Source organism: Macaca mulatta, chromosome 19 (assembly GCF_049350105.2).
Source record: "Macaca mulatta isolate MMU2019108-1 chromosome 19, T2T-MMU8v2.0, whole genome shotgun sequence".
Taxonomy (NCBI): domain Eukaryota; kingdom Metazoa; phylum Chordata; class Mammalia; order Primates; family Cercopithecidae; genus Macaca; species Macaca mulatta.
Window position 1 is genome coordinate 8,957,814 of NC_133424.1, and position 18,837 is coordinate 8,976,650.

General features: G+C 49.0%; 1 protein-coding gene across 2 annotated transcripts in view; it reads right to left on the reverse strand.

Moving 5' to 3' along the window:
* FBN3 (fibrillin 3) overlaps positions 1–18,837 on the reverse strand; it is an 88,290-nt gene that overhangs the window by 22,881 nt on the left and 46,572 nt on the right. For both annotated transcript variants that reach the window (XM_015122717.3, XM_077979762.1), the window contains exons 38-54: positions 18,698–18,823; positions 16,137–16,262; positions 15,300–15,449; positions 13,550–13,621; positions 9,656–9,781; positions 9,248–9,373; positions 8,814–8,939; positions 8,334–8,450; positions 7,734–7,862; positions 6,804–6,923; positions 4,486–4,611; positions 3,107–3,259; positions 2,900–2,965; positions 2,551–2,676; positions 993–1,112; positions 758–880; positions 11–145 (exon numbers count right to left, since the gene is read on the reverse strand). In XM_015122717.3, the coding sequence (XP_014978203.3) occupies positions 11–145; positions 758–880; positions 993–1,112; positions 2,551–2,676; positions 2,900–2,965; positions 3,107–3,259; positions 4,486–4,611; positions 6,804–6,923; positions 7,734–7,862; positions 8,334–8,450; positions 8,814–8,939; positions 9,248–9,373; positions 9,656–9,781; positions 13,550–13,621; positions 15,300–15,449; positions 16,137–16,262; positions 18,698–18,823 (2,067 nt within the window). The remainder of the gene's footprint in view (positions 1–10; positions 146–757; positions 881–992; positions 1,113–2,550; positions 2,677–2,899; positions 2,966–3,106; positions 3,260–4,485; positions 4,612–6,803; positions 6,924–7,733; positions 7,863–8,333; positions 8,451–8,813; positions 8,940–9,247; positions 9,374–9,655; positions 9,782–13,549; positions 13,622–15,299; positions 15,450–16,136; positions 16,263–18,697; positions 18,824–18,837) is intronic.

Genomic DNA, 18,837 nt, shown 5'->3' on the forward strand with positions numbered 1-18,837 from the left:
ACCCCCATACCTGTGCAGCCCTCCCCGGAGCCAGGCAGGGGCCGCATGCCTGGGGGACAGACGCACACGAAGGTACCGATGAGGTTCTTGCACTCCATGCCCCGGGCGTGGCAGTCCTGCTGACCATCTGCACACTCGTCCACATCTTCGGATGACCAGGGACAGATGGTCAGCCAAGGCCAGGCACCCCATGGCTGTGGGGACCTGGATTCCACCCTACGTCAGCTCTGGTGGGACCTGAGTAAATTCCCTGCAGGCCCTGTCAGGTGTCCATCCCTCCTAGGAAGGGAGCCTAGGAGGCTCCTGCCCAGCCCCAGCTTCCAAGAAGCTAAGGGAATCAGGAATTGTCCCACAAAGCTTGCATCCCCTGCCCACGTCAGGGTCTGTGAGTCTGCTCCTGGCCCCTGGAACACTGACTCTGAAACAGCCCCACAGACACTGAGTCCCAGACCAGGGTCTCCCACCCTTGACACTGTGAAATTTGGGATAGGAAAGCTCTCTGTGGTGGGTGGCTGTTCTGTGTGCATTGCAGGATTCTTTTTTTTTTTTTTTTTTTGAGACGGAGTTTTGCTCTTGTCGCCCAGGCTGGAGTGCAGTGGCAGGATCTCGGCTCACTGCAGCCTCCGCCTCCCAGGTTCAAGTGATTCTCCTGTGTCTCAGCCTCCCAAGTAGCTGGGATTACAAGCATGCGCCACCACACCCAGCTGATTTTGTATTTTCAGTAGAGACAGGGTTTCACCATGTTGGTCAGGCCTACCTCGACACATGGCCCCATCCTCCCGCAGGGTGTAGCCGGCTGGGCAGGTGCACAGGTAGGAGCCCTCGGTATTGTGGCAGCGGAAGGCACAGAGCAGCGGGTTCAGGGAGCATTCGTCGATGTCTGGGGAGGCCAGTGGAGGTGCCAGCTGTCGGGGGGCTGTGGGTAGGACCTCCACTCCCTCCCCCAGGCATCTCCGTCACACGGCCCAGGTCCTGGGCAAGCAGAGTCGTACCCTCACAGGTCATCATGGGGCCAGGCTCAAAGCCGTCAGCACAGGCACATTCGAAGCCTCCGATGACGTTGGTGCATGTGCCCTGCCCACAGGGGTGGCCGACAGAGCACTCGTCTGTGTCTGGGTGGGGGTAAGGGGGTGGTCAATGCCTGCAGAGGGTCCCCCATCCTCAATAGCATCCCATCTGCCTGCCTGTTGACCACCACAGTTCAGATGGGGCCAGATCGAATGCACCTCTAGTCTGGCTATGGGGCAGGCAAGTGGAATGCGTTTAGTGAATGAATGAGTGAATGTGTGAGCAAGTGGGCAGGTAAGGGAATGCATGAGTGAGTAAGGGAGTGAGTGAATAAGCAATAAGTGAACGAATGAACCAGTGAATGAAGGAGTGATTAAACCAGTAACTGAAACTGAGGCAAGAGGGTCTCTTGAGTCCAGGAGTTCGAACAGAGCCTGGGTAACATAGCAAAACTTCATCTCTATAAAACATATAAATGAATAAGTGAATGAACGGTTAAATGAATAAGGGAATGAGTGAGTAAAGGGGTCAATGAGTGGGTGAATTAGTGAGTGAGTGAATGGAGGAATCAGCAAGGAAGTGAATGAATGAACAAGGGGGCAAATGAGGAAACGAATGAGTGAATAGGTGAGTGAAAGCATGAATGAATGAACAAAGGAACGAGTAAGTGAATAAATGAGTGATTGGATGGGTGAATGAGCAAGGAGACAAATGAAGGAATGAATGAATGAGTGAACAAATAAGCAAATGAATAAACGAGGGAGCAAACGAGTGAATGAGTGAGTGAATGAGTGAATGAATGAGTGAATGAGTGAATGAATGAGTGAATGAGTGAATGAATGAGTGAATGAATGAGTGAATGAGTGAGTGAATGAATGAGCCAGTGACTAAATGAGGTGTGAATGAATGAGGGAGTGATTGAATGAACAAGTGAATGAATAAACAAGTGAAGGAATGAGTGAGCAAAGGAGTGAATGAGTGAATTAGCAAGTGAATAAGTGAGGAAGCAAATGAGTGAATAAGTGAGTAAATGAATAAATGAATGAGCAAGTGAATGAATGAGTGAGGTGTGAATGAATGAGGGAGTTAGTGAATTAACAAGTGAATGAATGAACAAGTGAAGGAATGAGTGAGCAAAGGAGTGAATGAGTGAGTGAATTGGTACATGAATGAGGGAGTAGATAGAGTGAGTGAATAAATGAGTGCATGAATGAGAAAATGAAGAAGTGAATGAGAAAATGGAGAAGTGAATGAGTGAGCAAGTGAATGAATAAATGAGTCAGTGAATGAATGAGTCAGTAAATGAATAAGTGAGTGAGTAAATGAATAAGTGAGTGAGTGAATGAATGAGCAAGAAAATGAGTGAGTAAGTGAATGAATGAGTGAGTGAAGTACAGAGGGAGGAAAAGCGAATGGGGGAGAGAGGCAGTGGGTAAGGACAGGATCTCGCCCACTGCCTGGGAGTGTCTTCCCTGCCCTGCTCTGTTCCTTCCTGTCCTGGGAGGGGCCTGGGACAGGGCTGGAGCAGGGCTGGCCACTCACCCACACAGTTGATGCTGGTGAAGTCCAGGCTGTAGCCAAGGGGACACTCACAGCGGAAGGATCCATCGGTGTTGACACAGATGCCGTTAGTGCAGACGCCAGGGTTCTCTGCACACTCGTTCACGTCTGCGGATGGCAGGTGTTGCAGACATGGCTCCTGTCACCATGCAATCCCCAGAGCCCTGGCCACACTCAAGGCCCCAAGGGGATGAGAGCCCAAGCCCCAGGCTGGGAGGGTCCAGGGCCACTCGGGCTCTCAGCGGGAGCCTGAGACTCAGAGACCCAGGCAGTGCGGAGATGGATCTGGGTGGCCCAGAAGGGGCTCTGAGCACGTGGGTGAGGGGCTCACCTTCTCGGGAGTCATCCGGGCCTGGGACTGCCCCGTGGCCAAAGGGGCAGAGCTCCTGAAAGGCAGCTGGACAGAGAGGGGGAGGGGAGTCAGAGTCAGGGCCCAGGTGCAGCCCCCAGGTGTGTGCAGGGAAGGATGAGGGAAGAATGAGAGAGGAAGGTGAGGGCGCATCATGACAGGGGAGGCTGGACAGGGGTGGGCACTCACCGCTGCCTTCCTGGGGACACAGCTCACAGGGGTCTCCCCAACCCTCCCCAGGCCTCTTACTGCAGCAGCAGCGGGTCTTGGTGGTGTTGAAAGCTTTGGGCACCGAGCACTTCCCAGCCTCAAAACGGGTGAAGCAGAAACTCTTCCGTGTGTCTGTGGGATGGGGGCTCCATTACCCTGATTGAGGGCCACTGGCAGTGCCCATCTGCCTCTCTGACCTCTCGCACCCCAGTCCTGGTGAATAGGTTGTGCTGATCCTGCCAGTGGCCAATCAGAACATGCCACGCCCCTGGTCATGGTGATTGGTTTGAGGATGGACATGTGACCTACTCTGGGCCAATGAGGATCTGCCCTGGGTTTTTCATTGTTGGTGGTGGTGGTGGTTTTTTGTTTTTTTCAGATGGAGTCTTGCTCTGTTGCCCAGGCTGCAGTGCAGTTGTATGATCTTGGCTCACTGCAACCTCTACCTCCCAGGTTCAATTGATTCTCCTGCCTCAGCCTCCCAAGTAGCTGGGATTACAGGCATGTGCCACCACACCCAGCTAATTTTTGTATTTTTAGTAGAGACAGTGTTTCACCACATTGGCCAGGCTGGTCTGAAACTCCTGACCTCAGGTGATCAGCCTATCTCAGCCTCCCAAAGTGCTGGTATTACAGGCAAGAGCCACCGACCCCAACCTGCCCTGGGGTTTTGAGGGGACAGCTGGAATCGCACCCCACTTTATTGCTTTGGGGTGTTCTCATGCCAGGAAGGAAGATCAAACTCGGTGGTTACTCTTGGATCAAAAACCCCTTCCTGGAGAGGCAAAATGACTGATTCCAGAAAGCCCGAGGAACCTGGAATTCAGACTCCAAAACCCAAATCCTCGGCTCTGGACGCCTATCAAGTCCTCACCAGCAGGCTGGGGTCCCAGCCTCCCAGAACAGCAATTATTCGTTGAGGTGCACTGCAGGCTCTGCTCTCACCCTTATTGCCCCTGACCTGTGAGAGAACAGGCTGGCTCAAGCTGGGTGAGGTTAGCCCACAGTAGATGAGGCTAGCCCAGCTGAAACGGAGCCAGCCCAGAGTAGTCTAGGCTAGCTCAAACTGGACAAAACCAGCCCACTGACAGCCTATAGTCATGTGACCAATACAAGGAAAACCTAAATGAAGCACACACAGGCTAGCTCAAAATGGACCAGGTTAGCCCTCTGTAGACATGACCTCTATAGCCAAGAGGTTGCTGGCACTAGGATAACCCTGCTAATGCAGAGAGACACCTCTGCCTGGTCAAAGCTCCCATAGGGTCATACAAGAAACTACAGCCCTCTTTTCTGGGCAATCTGACCCTTCCCCGCCCCACTTCCCACCCTCTTCCCTGAGCCCTGTGCAGACTCACCAAAGCAACGGTGCTCATTGTCAGAGAGGACAAAGCCAGGTGGGCAGAGGCACTGGAAGCTCCCAGGGCTGTTGCTACAGGTGCCAAAGAGGCAGAGGTTGGGCTCATCTGAGCACTCGTCGATATCTGGAAGGGCGGGGACATGAGCTGGGTGGGGGGCAAGCAGGACCTCCACCAGTGGGGAGAGGACTCCGCTGTGAGGAGGGGCAGATGGAGTGCAGGTCCAGCCAGGGGCTGCAGCGGGGCTGGGGTCCTGAGAGCTCAGTATGAGCTGTAGCGCGAGGTGAGCATTGTGTATGCACGTAGGTCCTTCCCAGAAGGTGTCTCCAGAGTAAAGGTCATGGTCAGGAAGAGTTCATGATTAGAGACTGAAACTGCACATAGTACAGCCTCTATGGAAAACAGTGTGGAGATTCCTTAAAGAACTAAAAGTGGAACTACCATTCAATCCAGCAATCCTACTACTGGGTATCTACCCAAAGGAAAGTAAGTCATTATATGAAAAGGACACATTCACATGCCTGTTTATAGCAACACAATTCACAATCGCAGAAATATGGAACCATCATGTTTATAAATGCCCATCAACCAATGAGTAGATAAAGAAAATGTGGTATGCAATACACCGTGGAATACTACTCAGCCACAAAATGGAACAAAATAGGCACAGTGGCTCACACCTGTAATCCCAGCACTTTGGGAGGCCAAGGTTGGTGGATCACTTGAGTTCAGGAGCTGGAGACCAGCCTGGCCAACATGGTGAAACCCCCGTTTCAACTGAAAATGCCAAATTTAGTCAGGCGTTGTGGTGGTGCGCACCTGTAATCCCAGCTACCAGGAGGGTGAGGCAGAAGAAGCACTTGAACCCGGGAGGTGGATATTGCAGTGAGCAGAGATCGTGCCACTGCACTCCAGCCTGGGTGACAGAGCGAGACTCCATCAAAAAAAAAGACAAAATAATGTCCTTTGCAGCAACTTGGATGGGGCTAGAGGCCATTATTCTAAGTGAAGTAACTCAGGAATGGAAAATCAAATATCGTATGTTCTCACTTACAAGTGGGAGCTAATCTATGAGGATGCAAAGGCATAATAATGACATAAAGGACTTTGGGGACTTCCAGGGAAAGATGGGAGGGGGGTGAGGGACAAAAGACTACATACTGGGTACATTGTATACTACTCAGATGACAGGTGCACCAAAATCTCAGAAATCACCACTGAAGAACTTATCTATGTAAGCAAAAGCCACCTGTCCCCCCTTAACTGTTGAGATTAAAATAAGAAAAAATAGAAAAAAATTTTAAAACCTTAAAAAAAATAAAATTGCACAAAGCTAACTGAGACTGGATATATTTACCCTACACTGGATGGGGTTAGCTCATGTTGTATTAAGCTAGCCCAAATAGAATAAATCAGAATAGGCTGGGCGTGGTGACTCATGCCTGTATTCCCAGCACTTTGGGAGGCTAAGGTGGGAAGATCGCTTGAGGTCAGGAGTTTGAGACCAGCCTGGCCATCATGATGAAACCCCGTTTCTACTAAAAATACAAAAATTAGCCAGGTGTGGTGATGAGCACCTGTAATCCCAGCTACTCAGGAGGCTGAGGCAGGAGAATCGCTTGAACCCAGGAGGTGGAGGTTGCAGTGAGCTGAGAGTGAGACTCTGTCTCAAAAAAAAAAAAAAAAAAAAGAATAGATCAGAAGAGATCAGGCCAGACTGGTTCAGATTATACAAGGCTAGCCCAGATGGAAGCCCAGATCAGAGGAGTTCAGGCCAGACTGGTTCAGGTTAGCCCAGGCTAGCCCATTTGCTCAGGCCAGACTGGTCCAGGTTAGACTACAGTGAACAAGGTAGCTCATCTGCTCAGCCCAGGTTGGTCCAGGTTAGCCCACACTCTCTGAGGCTAGCCCAAGTGGATAAATGGACCAAAGGAGATCAGGCCAGACTGGTTAGTCCAGACTGCATGAAATCATCTCTATAGGTGATTACAACAGTGAAGCTTGGGCCAGACTGGTCCTTGATCACCAGTTAGCAAGTGAGGAGCTCTACATTTGGGTGCACTGAGAAATGGTGAGACCCCCACACCCATGTCAATTTATAGGATTCACGAGGAAGCCTGTGGGCACCAGAGACAAAATCCTGAGCGCAAAGTCCAGAAACAATCAGAATGACAATAATAGTTTATGAAGCTGTGTTTCACTCTGCGTTAAGTACATCTCCACCTTCGTCACAACCCTAGCTGGTATTCCCATTTTATGGATAGAGAAAGAGAGGCACTCCCTGGTCCCAAAAATGGGAGTTGGGGCTGGACACTCACCAATGCAGTGGTCACTCTGCACCTGGAAGCCAGGGGGACAGATGCAACGGAAGGAGCCCTCGAGGTTCTGGCAGGTGCCTGGTAGGCAGGTTCCTGCGAGGCTGAGGCACTCATTGGTGTCTGCGAAAAGAAGAAAGAAGGGTCCTTGTGCCAGCCAGGATGCAGGGGGCTCACCTGGGACTGGGACCAACACCTGCAATTACTGTGTGATCACCGAGGGCCCAAGGACAAGCCCTCGCAGTGGCAATTCTGGCTCCAGGGCAAGGGCTGAGACTCAGGACCACAGGGACAGCTGGGGAAGGATTATCTGACTCTCGTGGGGTTATAGGTGGGGCCAGATGGTGTCCAGTGGGAAGAGGTAGCAAGCTTCCTAATCTGGCACCACCAGCAGATTCCTTCCATGGTAACTATTTAGCGCTTCTACTATTCTTTGCTTCTGGAAACTTACATTTTCAAGACAGCCTCACCCTACACCTCAAATCCCATACATAAAAACATAGGTTTGATGTACTGGTTTTATAATTATTTAATTAATTTATTTATTTTGAGATAGGATCTTTCCCTGTTGCCCAGGCTGGAGTGCAGTGGTGTGACTCCAGCTCACTGCAGCCTCAAACTCCTGGGCTCAAGTGGTTCTCCTGCCCCAGCCTCCCGAGTAGCTAGGACTACAGGCAATAGCCACCACTCCTGGCTAATTTTAATTTCTTTGTAGAGACGATAGCTCACTATGTTGCCCAGGCTAGTCTCAAACTCCTGGCCTCAAGCAATCCTTCCACCTCAGCCTCCCAAAGTGCTGGGTATTATTTTTTTAAACCTTAAAATAAATGCTTGGGTAGTAAAAGGATCTATGCTCACCCAGAAGTACCAAACTGTGGTGTACATGGAGCAGGGGCTGGTTAAGATGCCTCCAAGCACCATAGGCAGACTCACCCACACAATTCTTCCCATCAGTTGTGAGCTCAAAGCCATCCTGGCAGAGGCAGTGGAAGGAACCAGCTGTGTTGAGGCAATGGCCAAATCGGCACACCTGCCCCACCAGGGTAGTACACTCGTCAAAATCTGTAGAGGGGAGATAGGCAAAATCTGTAGAGGGAGAGGGTCACCCACAAAACTTGAAGGGATCAAGGCTTCCTTGTACTTCTGTCTGCAACTGAGTTGAGTTGATAGCATTGGCTTCAACTTGAGCACTCATGTATAGACTGTGTATTAACCTTCCACCTATCTTATAAGGTAGTTGCTGATATTTTCTAATATAACTATGTAATGCTATGAATTTGCCTCTAAGTGCTCCCTTAGCTGCATCCTATGTATTTTCATATGTTATGCTTTCATTTTCATTTTCTTTTACTTCAAAATATTTTCTAATTTTCCTTATGATTTATTTGACTTGTGGATTATTTAGGAGTACGTTATTTAATTTCTAAATATTTGGAGACTTTCTGGGCATCTTTCTGTGGTCAATTTCTAGATTCACTTCCTTAGATTCTGAGAACCTACTTTGTGGCCAGCCTGCCAACTGAGTGGACTCACCCACACAATCCCCATTGTGTGTCACCACAAAGCCAGGGAAGCAGAGGCAGTTGTAGGAGCCGATGATGTTCTTGCAGGTCCCATTTCCACAAGGCTGCTGGTCACACTCATCAATGTCTGCAGAAGCAAAGCCCAAGAGCCCAGCCCAGCTCACCCAGGGCATTGGGGGACTTAGGGAGTGAGAGGCCAGCTGGACCTAGTGGTCCTCCCCTGCACCCAGCCCTGCCTAGATGACTGGACAGTGACCCCTGGGGGTGATGGCTGGGAAGTACTCCTGGTGTGATCTATCACCCCCATTTTACAAATGGGAAAATTGAGGCACAGGGAGGCAGATCAGCCATTTACCCAAGATCTTAATGTCAGGACCCAGACTTGGATCTGTCTGTGAACTAGGATGGACAGAAACACCACTTCCATCCCAGGGGAGGTGTAGACCCCAGGCAGCCTGACTTGAAAGGAGGGGGAAGATGAAGGTCTCACCCATGCACAGGGTGTGGTCTGCAGAGGCCTGGTATCCACGGTGACACAGACACATGTAGCTGCCTTCTGTGTCCATGCAGTCGCCATGGCTACAGACATTCGGGATCTCCCGACACTCATTCCGTCCTAGGGGTGCAGACAGCATGGTGTCCCCAGGGCCCCTACCACACAGTGTTTGCCTGAGCTCTCCCTACTGCAATGGAGAAGCCAGAGCCTGCCTTGAAGTTCCCCACTCAAACTTCCACCAGGGGTGTCAGGCTCTCAGCATTGACCTGAGCTCTCACTTCCATCACATCCTATTAACAGACACTCTCAATACATCCCCGATCCCTCTAATAGTATAGATAAGGAGAAAGACCTGGACAGAGCCATACCCCATCTAAGTCCCCATGGGCAACAGAGCCCAGCTCCCTCCTCCCAGAGACCCTGCTCACCCACACAAGCCCCGCCTGGCGACAGTTTGTACCCTCGGGTGCACTCGCAGCGGTAGCTGCCGGGGACGTTGATGCAGTCAGCATTCTGCTGGCAGGGACTCTCCCTGCTGCCACACTCATCGACATCTGGGCAAATACAGCAAATGAGGTGGGGGTGACAGAGAAGCCCATCCTGACAGAATCAAACCTGAAACCCAGTCCAATGCTTCGGAACAGGTGGTCTCTCTGGAAGTAGCCAGAGCTGGAGTGAGGGTGGTTATATGAGATGGAGGCCCTTGGAAAGGTGTTAGCCCATTATACAGATGCAGAAATGGAAGCTTACGGAGTTTTAGTTACTTGCCCAGATTGCACAGTGGCAGACATGCATCCCACCCAGACCCCAGGGCTGGGAACAGGGAGAGGTGGCACCTTCACAAGCCAGCAGGATGCTGTTGTAGTTGAAGCCTGTGGGGCACTCGCAGCGGAAGCTCCCCATCTGGTTGATGCAGACACCACTGGCACAGATGGCGGGGATCTCCCCACACTCATCAATGTCTGCAGAGGGCATCTGCCATTAGGGGCAGCCCAGCCCCCTGGGACTTCCAGTGACCCTCAGTGAAGGGACCCACTAGCCCTGCAATCTGGTTGAGGATGTTGTGGCCACAAATCAGCACACACTCAGAAAAATCTTGCTGTGGCCAAAATACATCCACTCACACCAGAAAGAGATCAGGATGTGAGAGGAAAGACAAGAGCAGAGAGCGAGTGTGTGTTTTTCTAAACTAAAAATGCACATTTCCTGTGACCCAGCAACCTTGCTGGAAAGAAACGGCCTTAAGCGTAAGCAGGATAGCGGTATGAGATGCTATTTAGCAAGAAACTGGAAACATCAATTGATGAATGCAGAGCAAAATATGGGATGTCTGTACCATTGAATATTCTTCAGCCTTATTAAGGAATAAAGCCCTGTAACATGTGACAACGTGGTTGAAACCTAAAATAATTCTTCTAAGAGAAGCCAGACACACAGGAACAATATTGCATGACTCCATTTAAAGGAAATGTCCAGAAATAGCAAATCAATAGAGACAGAAAGTCGATTTATGGTTGCCAGGGGCAGAAGGGAGGGGGTAAAGGGAGTGACTGCTAATAGGCATAGGGTTTACTTTTGTGTGATGAAAATGTTTTAAACTTAGATTGAGGTGATGGCTGTGTAACACTGTGAATGTACTCAAAACCACTGAATAGGACACTTTAAATGGGTGAAGTGTGTGGTATGTGAATTATTTCTCAATAAAGCTGTTATATATAAACAATGTAAATGTCTATCAGTAGGGGACTGGAAACAACCTAAATGTCCATCAAAAGGGGACTTGAAAGAACCTAAGTGTTGGCTGGGCGCGGTGGCTCAAGCCTGTAATCCCAGCACTTTGGGAGGCCGAGACGGGCGGATCATGAGGTCAGGAGATCGAGACCATCCTGGATAACACGGTGAAACCCCGTCTCTACTAAAAAATACAAAAAACTAGCCAGGCGAGGTGGCGGGCGCCTGTAGTCCCAGCTACTCGGGAGGCTGAGGCAGGAGAATGGCGTGAACCCGGGAGGCAGAGCTTGCAGTGAGCTGAGATCCGGCCACTGCACTCCAGCCTGGGCGACAGAGCGAGACTCCGTCTCAACAAAAAAAAAAGAACCTAAGTGTCCATCAATGGGGAACTGAAAACAATCTAAGTGTCCATCAGTGGGGGACTGGAAACAACCTAAGTGTCCATTAATAGGGGACTGGAAACAACCTAAATATCCATCAATGTGGGACTGGAAGCAAACTAAGTGTTCATCAGTGGGGGACTGTGATGAAAATGTTATTTTTGTGTGATGAAAATGAGTTCTAAACTTAGATTGAGGTGATGGTTGCATAACTCTGTGAATGTATTCAAAACCACCAAATAGGACACTTTAAATGGGTGAAGTGTGTGGTATGTGAATTATATCTCAATAAAATTGTTATAAACAATATAAGCGTCCATCCATAGGGGACTGGAAACAATCCACCTATCTATCAATAGGGGACTGGAAACAACCCAAGTGTCCATCAAAAGGGGGTCTGAAACAACCTAAGTGTCCATCAAAAGGGGACTTGAAAGAACCTAAGTGTCCATCAATGGGGGACTGAAAACAATCTAAGTGTACATCAGTGGGGGACTGGAAACAAACTAAGTGTCCCTCAATGGGGGACAGGAAACAACCTAAGTGTCCATCAATGGGGGACTGGGAACAACCTAAGTGCCCACCAATAGAAGACTGGAAATAACCTAAATATCCATCAAGGGGGGACTGGAAACAAACTAAACGTCCATCAATGGGGGACTGTGATGAAAATGTTATTTTTGTGCGATGAAAATGAGTTCTAAACTTAGATTGAGGTGATGGGTGCATAACTCTGTGAATATATTCAAAACCACTAAATAGGACACTTTAAATGGGTGAAGTGTGTGGTATGTGAATTATATCTCAATAAAATTGTTATAAACAATATAAGTATCCATCTGTAGGGGACTGGAAACAATCCACCTATCTATCAATAGGGGACTGGAAACAACCCGAGTATCCATCAAAAGGGGATCTGACACAATCTAAGTGTCCATCAGTAGGGGACTGGAAACAACCTAAGTTCCCATCAGTGGGGGACCTGGGATGTATCTGCACCATGAACCACTTCTAGGCAGGGCAAAGAGAGAGGCTGCATGGCAGATAGTAACCTGGCCAGTTCCTCAAGACACAATTTGGATGAAAAAAGCAAGTTGTAACCAACATGTCAAGCATTACATAATTTATGTAAAATGCCCCAGAAACCAACGTCATATATTTTCAGTGGGAGACCTATTATGTAATGAAGGAAGAAAAAACTAGAAAGAAATATTCCAGCTATAAAGCATAAGAATGTCCAGAGAAGGAGAAAAGAGACAGAGTTGAGGTGATAACTGGAGGAGAAGTGAGTTTTATTTGCCATGGTTTGATTTTTTAAGAAGAATATATTCAGAGGATTAAAACAAATGAAAATGGGCTTATCAGTTAAACACTGCATGGTTGAAATTTGGCATGCAGGTGTTAAATTATGCAATACCTTGCTAACCTAAAAAGGGAGCATTCTGGCCAGGCGCAGTGGCTCACACCTGTAATCCCAGCACTTTGGGAGGCTGAAGTGGGTGGATCACCTGAGGTCAGGAGTTTGAGAACAGCCTGACCAATAGGGTGAAACCCTGCCTCTATTAAAATACAAAAATTAGCCGGGCGTGGTAGCAGGTGCCTGTAATCTCAGCTACTCAGTAGGCTGAGGCAGGAGAATCGCCTGAACCCAGGAGGTGGAGGTTGCAGTGAGTTGAGATCGTGCCATTGCACTCCAGCCTGGGCAACAAGAGCAAAACTCCATCTCAAAAAAAAAAAAAAAAAAAAAGGGGCGGGGAGCAGTTTGACACAAACTACAACACAGATGCACTGAGGACATCATGCTCAGTGAAATAAGCCTGACACAAAAGGACAGATCCTGTGGTTCCACTCACAGGAAGTCCCTAGAACTGTTAGATTCAGAGTCAGAAAGTAGAATGGTGGGTTCCAGGGACTGAGGGGAATGGGGAGTGAGAGTTTCATGGGGACAGAGTTTCAGTGGGAGAAAATGAGAAAGTTCTGGAGATGGCGATGGTGATAGTTGCAAAACAATGCAAATGTACTTAATGCCACTGAACTGCGCACTTAAAAATGGTTCAAATGGTATTTTTCTGGAGACCAAAAAAAAAAAGTCTCACTCTATCCCTCAGGCTGGAGTGCAGCGGATCTTGGCTCACTGCAGCCTTTGCCTCCCGGGTTCAAGCCAGTCTCATGCCTCAGCCTCCCGAGTAGCTGGGATTACAGGCATGCACCACCACGCCCAGCTACTTTCTGTATTTTTAGTAGAGACAGTTTCACCATGTTGGCTAGGCTGGTCTCGAACTCCTGATCCACCCACTTCGGCCTCCCAAAGTGCTGGGATTACAGGCATGAGCCACCGCGCATGGCTAGAAAGGTAAATTTTATGTTGCATATATTTAACCATCATTTTAAAAAATGGATAACGGTTTAATAAAAATTTTAAAGTGTCATTCTTTAAAAAAAAAAAAAAAAGTGTTTTTGAGGGCAGGATTCCTGGGGAGTTGGAAGTCTGTGGGAGGAGGAAGAGGGGAGGATGGAGGAATGGATGTAAGGAAAAGAGCTGTAGGGGACGGGAGGGGTGGGAAGAAGCAGACCCAGGTGGATGGGTGCCCCGGGATAGAGCAGGAACCGCTCACTCACCAAGGGGCTTCCGAGTGTGGATGTCAATGAGGAATCCCGGGGCCTGGTTTCCGCATAGAATCTGGTAGTCAGCTGCGCAAAGGGGAACAAAGTTGAGTCTGGGGCTGCAGGCCTGACCCCAGCCTGCTCCCCATCTAGAGGGGACACCTCATCCCTGGAGCCCAGCCCTCAACTGGCCACCTTGAACTTTTTTTGCTCTCCCCACCCTTTGCCTCCTTCCACTTATTTAATTTAATTTAATTTAATTTTTTTGAGACAAAGTCTCACCCTGTCACCCAGGCTGGAGTGCACCGGTGCAATCACGGCTCACTGCAGCCTCAACCTCCCAGGCTCAGGTGACCCTCCCACCTTAGCCTCCCAAGTAGCTGGAATTACAGGCATGAGCCACAATGTCTGGTTTTTAAAGCCACCTAGTTTGCAGTAATGTTTTGCAGCAGCTCTGGGAAATGAATACGGAAATGAATAAACCCCTAGAAGCCCCCTTCTCATCACTGCCCCATTCCTGCAGCTCTTCCTGGTGCCTGGGCTGGCTGCTAGATCATTCCGACAGGACTCATTCCTGCTGTCAATACACTCTGTTCAGTCATGCCTCCAGGCCTTGGCTCCTGTTGTGCCCCTGCCTAGAACACCTTCCCTCATCCTGACCGATGTTCCCATCAGGGTCCCAATCCTGGCTCTGAGTTTCTCCAGGTCTGCCCCTTCCCCAGCCCAGGAGGTCTATGGTCTCTCTAACCAGCTGTGCTTTCCTCCCCAGCCTGGGACATTTACCGACCCCCTCCCACCCTATCCCACCCCCAGCTACTCCTGTGAATCATCAAGGGCCTTTCCTACCCATGAAAACTCCATTGATCCATCCTGAATTCTCAAAATCTGCAAAATGGAAGAAAAGCTGCCTTGCTCACTTTAAAGTATTGCCTTCTATACATGGGAACTGACACAGTTTGGCTGCGTCCCTACCTAAATCTCAACTTGAACTGTAGCTCCCATATCCCCACATGTCATGGGAGGGACCCGGTGGGAGGTAATTGAGTCGTGGGGGCGGGTCTTTCCCGTGTTATTCTCGTGATAGTGAATGAGTCTCGTGAGATCTGATAGTTTTATAAAGGGCAGTTCCCCTGCACATGCTCTCTTGCCTGCCACCATGTGAGACGGGCTTTTGCTCCTCCTTCACCTTCTGCCATGATTGTGAGGCCTTCCCAGCCATGTGGAACTGTGAGTCCTTTAAACCTCCTTTTTTTTTTTTTTTTTTTTTTCTGTTCTGAGATAGGGTCTTGCTCTGTCACCCAGGCTGGAGTGCACTGGTGTGATAGCGGCTCACTGCAATCCCCACCTCCCAGGTTCAAGCAATTCTCTTGCCTCAGCCTCCCAAGTAGCAGGGATTATGGGCCTGCATCACTACGCCCAGATAATTTTTTTTTTGTATTTTTAGTAGAGACAGGTTTTCACTATGTTGGCCAGGCTGGTCTCGAATGCCTGACCTCGAGCGATCCACCCGCCTTGGCCTCCCAAACTGTTGGGATTACAGGCGTGAGCCACCACGCCCAGCCAAACCTCTTTTTCTTTATAAATTACCCAGTATCCAGGATTTCTTCGCAGCAGTAAGAGAATGGACTAATAGGGGGACAGAACTTCAACTCTCTGGCTCTTATCAGAACAAGAATTAATCTAAGAGCCCTAAGGGCACTGTGTTTCCTTAACCATTATGCTACGAGGGGCCAGGCTGGGAAGAAGGTTGAGGAGGGTTACTCACGGCTGGTGGGAGTGGGGCAGGCCTCACAGGGTCTATTCCAGGCCTGGCCAATGTTGTAGGAGCAGCAACACATTTTTCGGGTCACGTTGAAGGCCAGCTCATTTTGACATGTGCCGTTATAGTGCCGGAAGCAGACACTCTTCCTCATATCTGTAGTTGGCATAAAGGAGAAGAATGTGGGTAAGGGTCACCTAAATCAGTGGAAGAGGGAGCCAAAGAGATGGGAACTCGTTAACTCATTCATTTGAAGATTACTGGCTTGGCCAGCCACAGTGGCTCACGCCTGTAATCCCAGAACTTTGGGAGGCTGAGGTGGGCAGATCACTTGAGGTCAGGAGTTCGAGACCAGCCTGGCCAACATGGCGAAACCCTGTCTCTGCTAAAAATACAAAAACTAGCTGGGTGTAGTGGCACACGCCTGTAATCCCAGTTACTTGGGAGGCTGAGGCAGGAGAATTGCTTGAACCTCAGAGGTGGAGGTTGTAGTGAGCCAAGATTGTGCCACTGTTCTCCAGCCGGCGCAACACAGCGAGACTCTATCTCAAAAAAAGAAAAGAGAGGGATTACTGCCTGGCTTGATTGGCTTGATGTCTCTCCCCCAACACACTTGGGGGATCTATTCATTTTTTTCAGCCTTTTTTGAGCAGTGCACAACCTGAGCAACTGTTCATGGCAGCTCTGGGCTCCTGAATCCTGCGGTTTTGTTTGCTGCCACATATCAGCACATCATATATGCTTATCCTCCCTGTCCATAGGCTTGAAGGCTCCCAGCAGTTCCTCCCATGCCCAGGTGCTGCTTCTGTGACTGCCATTTCCCTAGGTCATCATGCTTCTTACCCATGCAGTTGTTGCCACCATTGACTTGGAGGTATTCTGCAGGGCAGACACAGGTGTAGTTTCCCAGGGTATTGTAGCAGGTGCCAGGGCCACAGATGCCCGAGTGTGTGGAGCATTCATCAATATCTGCAGGGAAAGGAGGAGTGGAGGGGAACAGTGGGCAGCATCCAGGAATTGTCTGAATAACTCCCCTCCAGAGACCCAGCAAGGCCACTTCACTAGGGACCTAAGTTTGGTTTCAAAATCAGCCTAAAACGCACACACATCTTAGTGATGAAGAAAACTGTAATATGGGCCAGGCATAGTGGCTCATGTCTGTAATCTGAGCACTTTGTGACGCCGAGATGGGAGGATCATTTCAGCCCAGAGTTCGAGACCAGTCTGGGCAACATAGCAAGACCCCATCTCTACTAAAAATTTTAAAAAATTAGCTGGGCATGGTGGTGCATGTCTGCAGTCCCAGCCACTTGGGAGGATCACTTGAGTCCAGGAAGTTAAGGTTGCAGTGAGCTGTGATCACACCTCTGCACTCCAGCCTGGGTGCAGAATGAGATCCTGGCTCTAAAACACAAATAAACAAAAACCCACAAACAAACAAAAACAACATGATGTTAAGGGGAAAAAAAAAAGTTTACAAGCTGGATGCAGTTGCTCATGCCTATCATCCCTGCTTTGGGAGGCCAAGGCAGGAGGATCATTTGAGGCCAAGAGTTTGAGACCAGCCTGGGCAACATAGTGAGGTCCCATCTCTTCAAAAAATGAAAATTTAGCTGGGCATGGTGGCATACACCTGTGATCCCAGCTACTTGAGAGGCAGAGGTGGGAGGATCACCTGAGTCCAGGAGGTCAAGACTACAGTGAGCTGTGATTACACCACTGCACTCCAGCCTGGACAAGAGAGTGAGACACTGGCTCTAAAAAAAAAAAAAAAAAAAAAAATTCATAAAAATAAAGTTGATGATGATACTGCTTCTATTAGGAACAAAATGACCTGAGTTCACGAGTCAGTTTTATAATCACCAAGAATGGATCATCCACGTCTTCCCAATATGATATGATAGGAATCAAGAACCTTATGGATAAAGTATTCTTGGGGGGAAAAAATTGATTCTCAATCTGATCATTACTCTAGTCCATGGGGCAGTAAGCTTTTTCTGTAAAGAGCCAGATTGTTTTGGTTTTGCAGACCAAACTACAGTGTGTCATGATTATTCAATCTGCCAATGTAGTAAGAAAAGCAGACACAAACAATATGCAAACACACTGTGGCACTGGTTGTGCTCCAAGGAAATTTTATTTATGGACCCCTGAAATTTGAATTTTATACAACTTTCTCCTTCTCTCCTTCCTTCCTTCCTTCCTTCCTTCCTTCCTTCCTTCCTTCCTTCCTTCCTCTTTCTCTCTCTCCTTTTTTTTTTTTTTTTTTTTGAGTCAGAGTCTCACCCTGTTGCCCAGGCTGGAGTGCAATGGCCTCATCTCGGCTCACCGCAACCTCCACCTCCAAGGTTCAAGTGATTCTCCTGCCTCAGCCTCCCGAGTAGCTGGGACTATAGGCGTGTGCCAGCATGTGCAGCTAATTTTTGTATTTTTGGTAGAGATGGGGTTTCACTATGTCGGCTAGGCTGGTCTCAAACTCCTGACCTTGTGATCTGCCCACCTCGGCCTCCCAAAGTGCTGAGATTACAAGCGTGAGCCACCGTGCCCAGCCTTTTTCTTTTTTTTTTTTTTAAGACAGAGTCTTGTTCTGTCACCCAGGCTAGAGTGCAGTGGCATAATCACAGCTCACTGCAACCTCAACTTCCGAGGCTCACGTGATCCTCCTGCCTCAGCTTCCCAAGTAGCTGGGATTACAGGCATGAGTCACCATGCGTGGCTAACTTTTTAATTTTTTGTAGAGACAAGGTCTTGCCAGGTTGCCCAGGTTTGTCTTGAACTCCTGGCCTCAAGCAATCCTCCCACTTCAGCCTCCCAAACTACTGGGATTACCAGTGTGAGCTGCCACGCACCCAGCCTTGAATTTCATATAATTTTCATGTGTCAAAAAATGTTATTCTTCTTTTGTTTTTTTCAACCACCGAAAAAAGTGTAATAAAGTATTCTTAGCTAGCAGGCAAAAATAGGTTGTGGAATATTAGCATGCTAAGAGTGATGTCACCAAAAATAGCAGAGTAGGGAACTCCAGGGCTCCATTCCTCCACAAAAGTAACTATTGAGCTGGCAAAACAGACAAAAATCAACTTTTGCAGAACTCTGGAATCCAGTCAAAAGCTTACAACACCCAGACAAAGAAATGGTGAAGAAAGAAGCTGCTGTACTTTGTAAGGGAGTGTCGTGGCGTTTTTAAGGGCCTGCCTACCATCCCCCACGCCACAGATCCACAGCAGCCATGAACATCTTAAAAGCAGCAAGAGGGAACTGACAGATCATGACAAAAGAGGAGGCAGGGGGCAGAAGCCTTTCTATGAGGCCTTCCTTCCTCGACCCTTGTGAGGCTTGGCAGGGCACGAAGGCAGGGAGAGAGCGGAAGAGCCTGACCCACCCCAAAGAGAGTCCATGCTCACCCTCACAGATGCGGGTGTGCTCACTGAGGTGGTAGCCAGGTGGGCACTCACACTGGAAACTGCCAAAGGTGTTGATGCAGTCACCCCCTTGACACAGCCCTGGCAGCTCTTGGCACTCGTCGATGTCTGTCAGGAAGTAA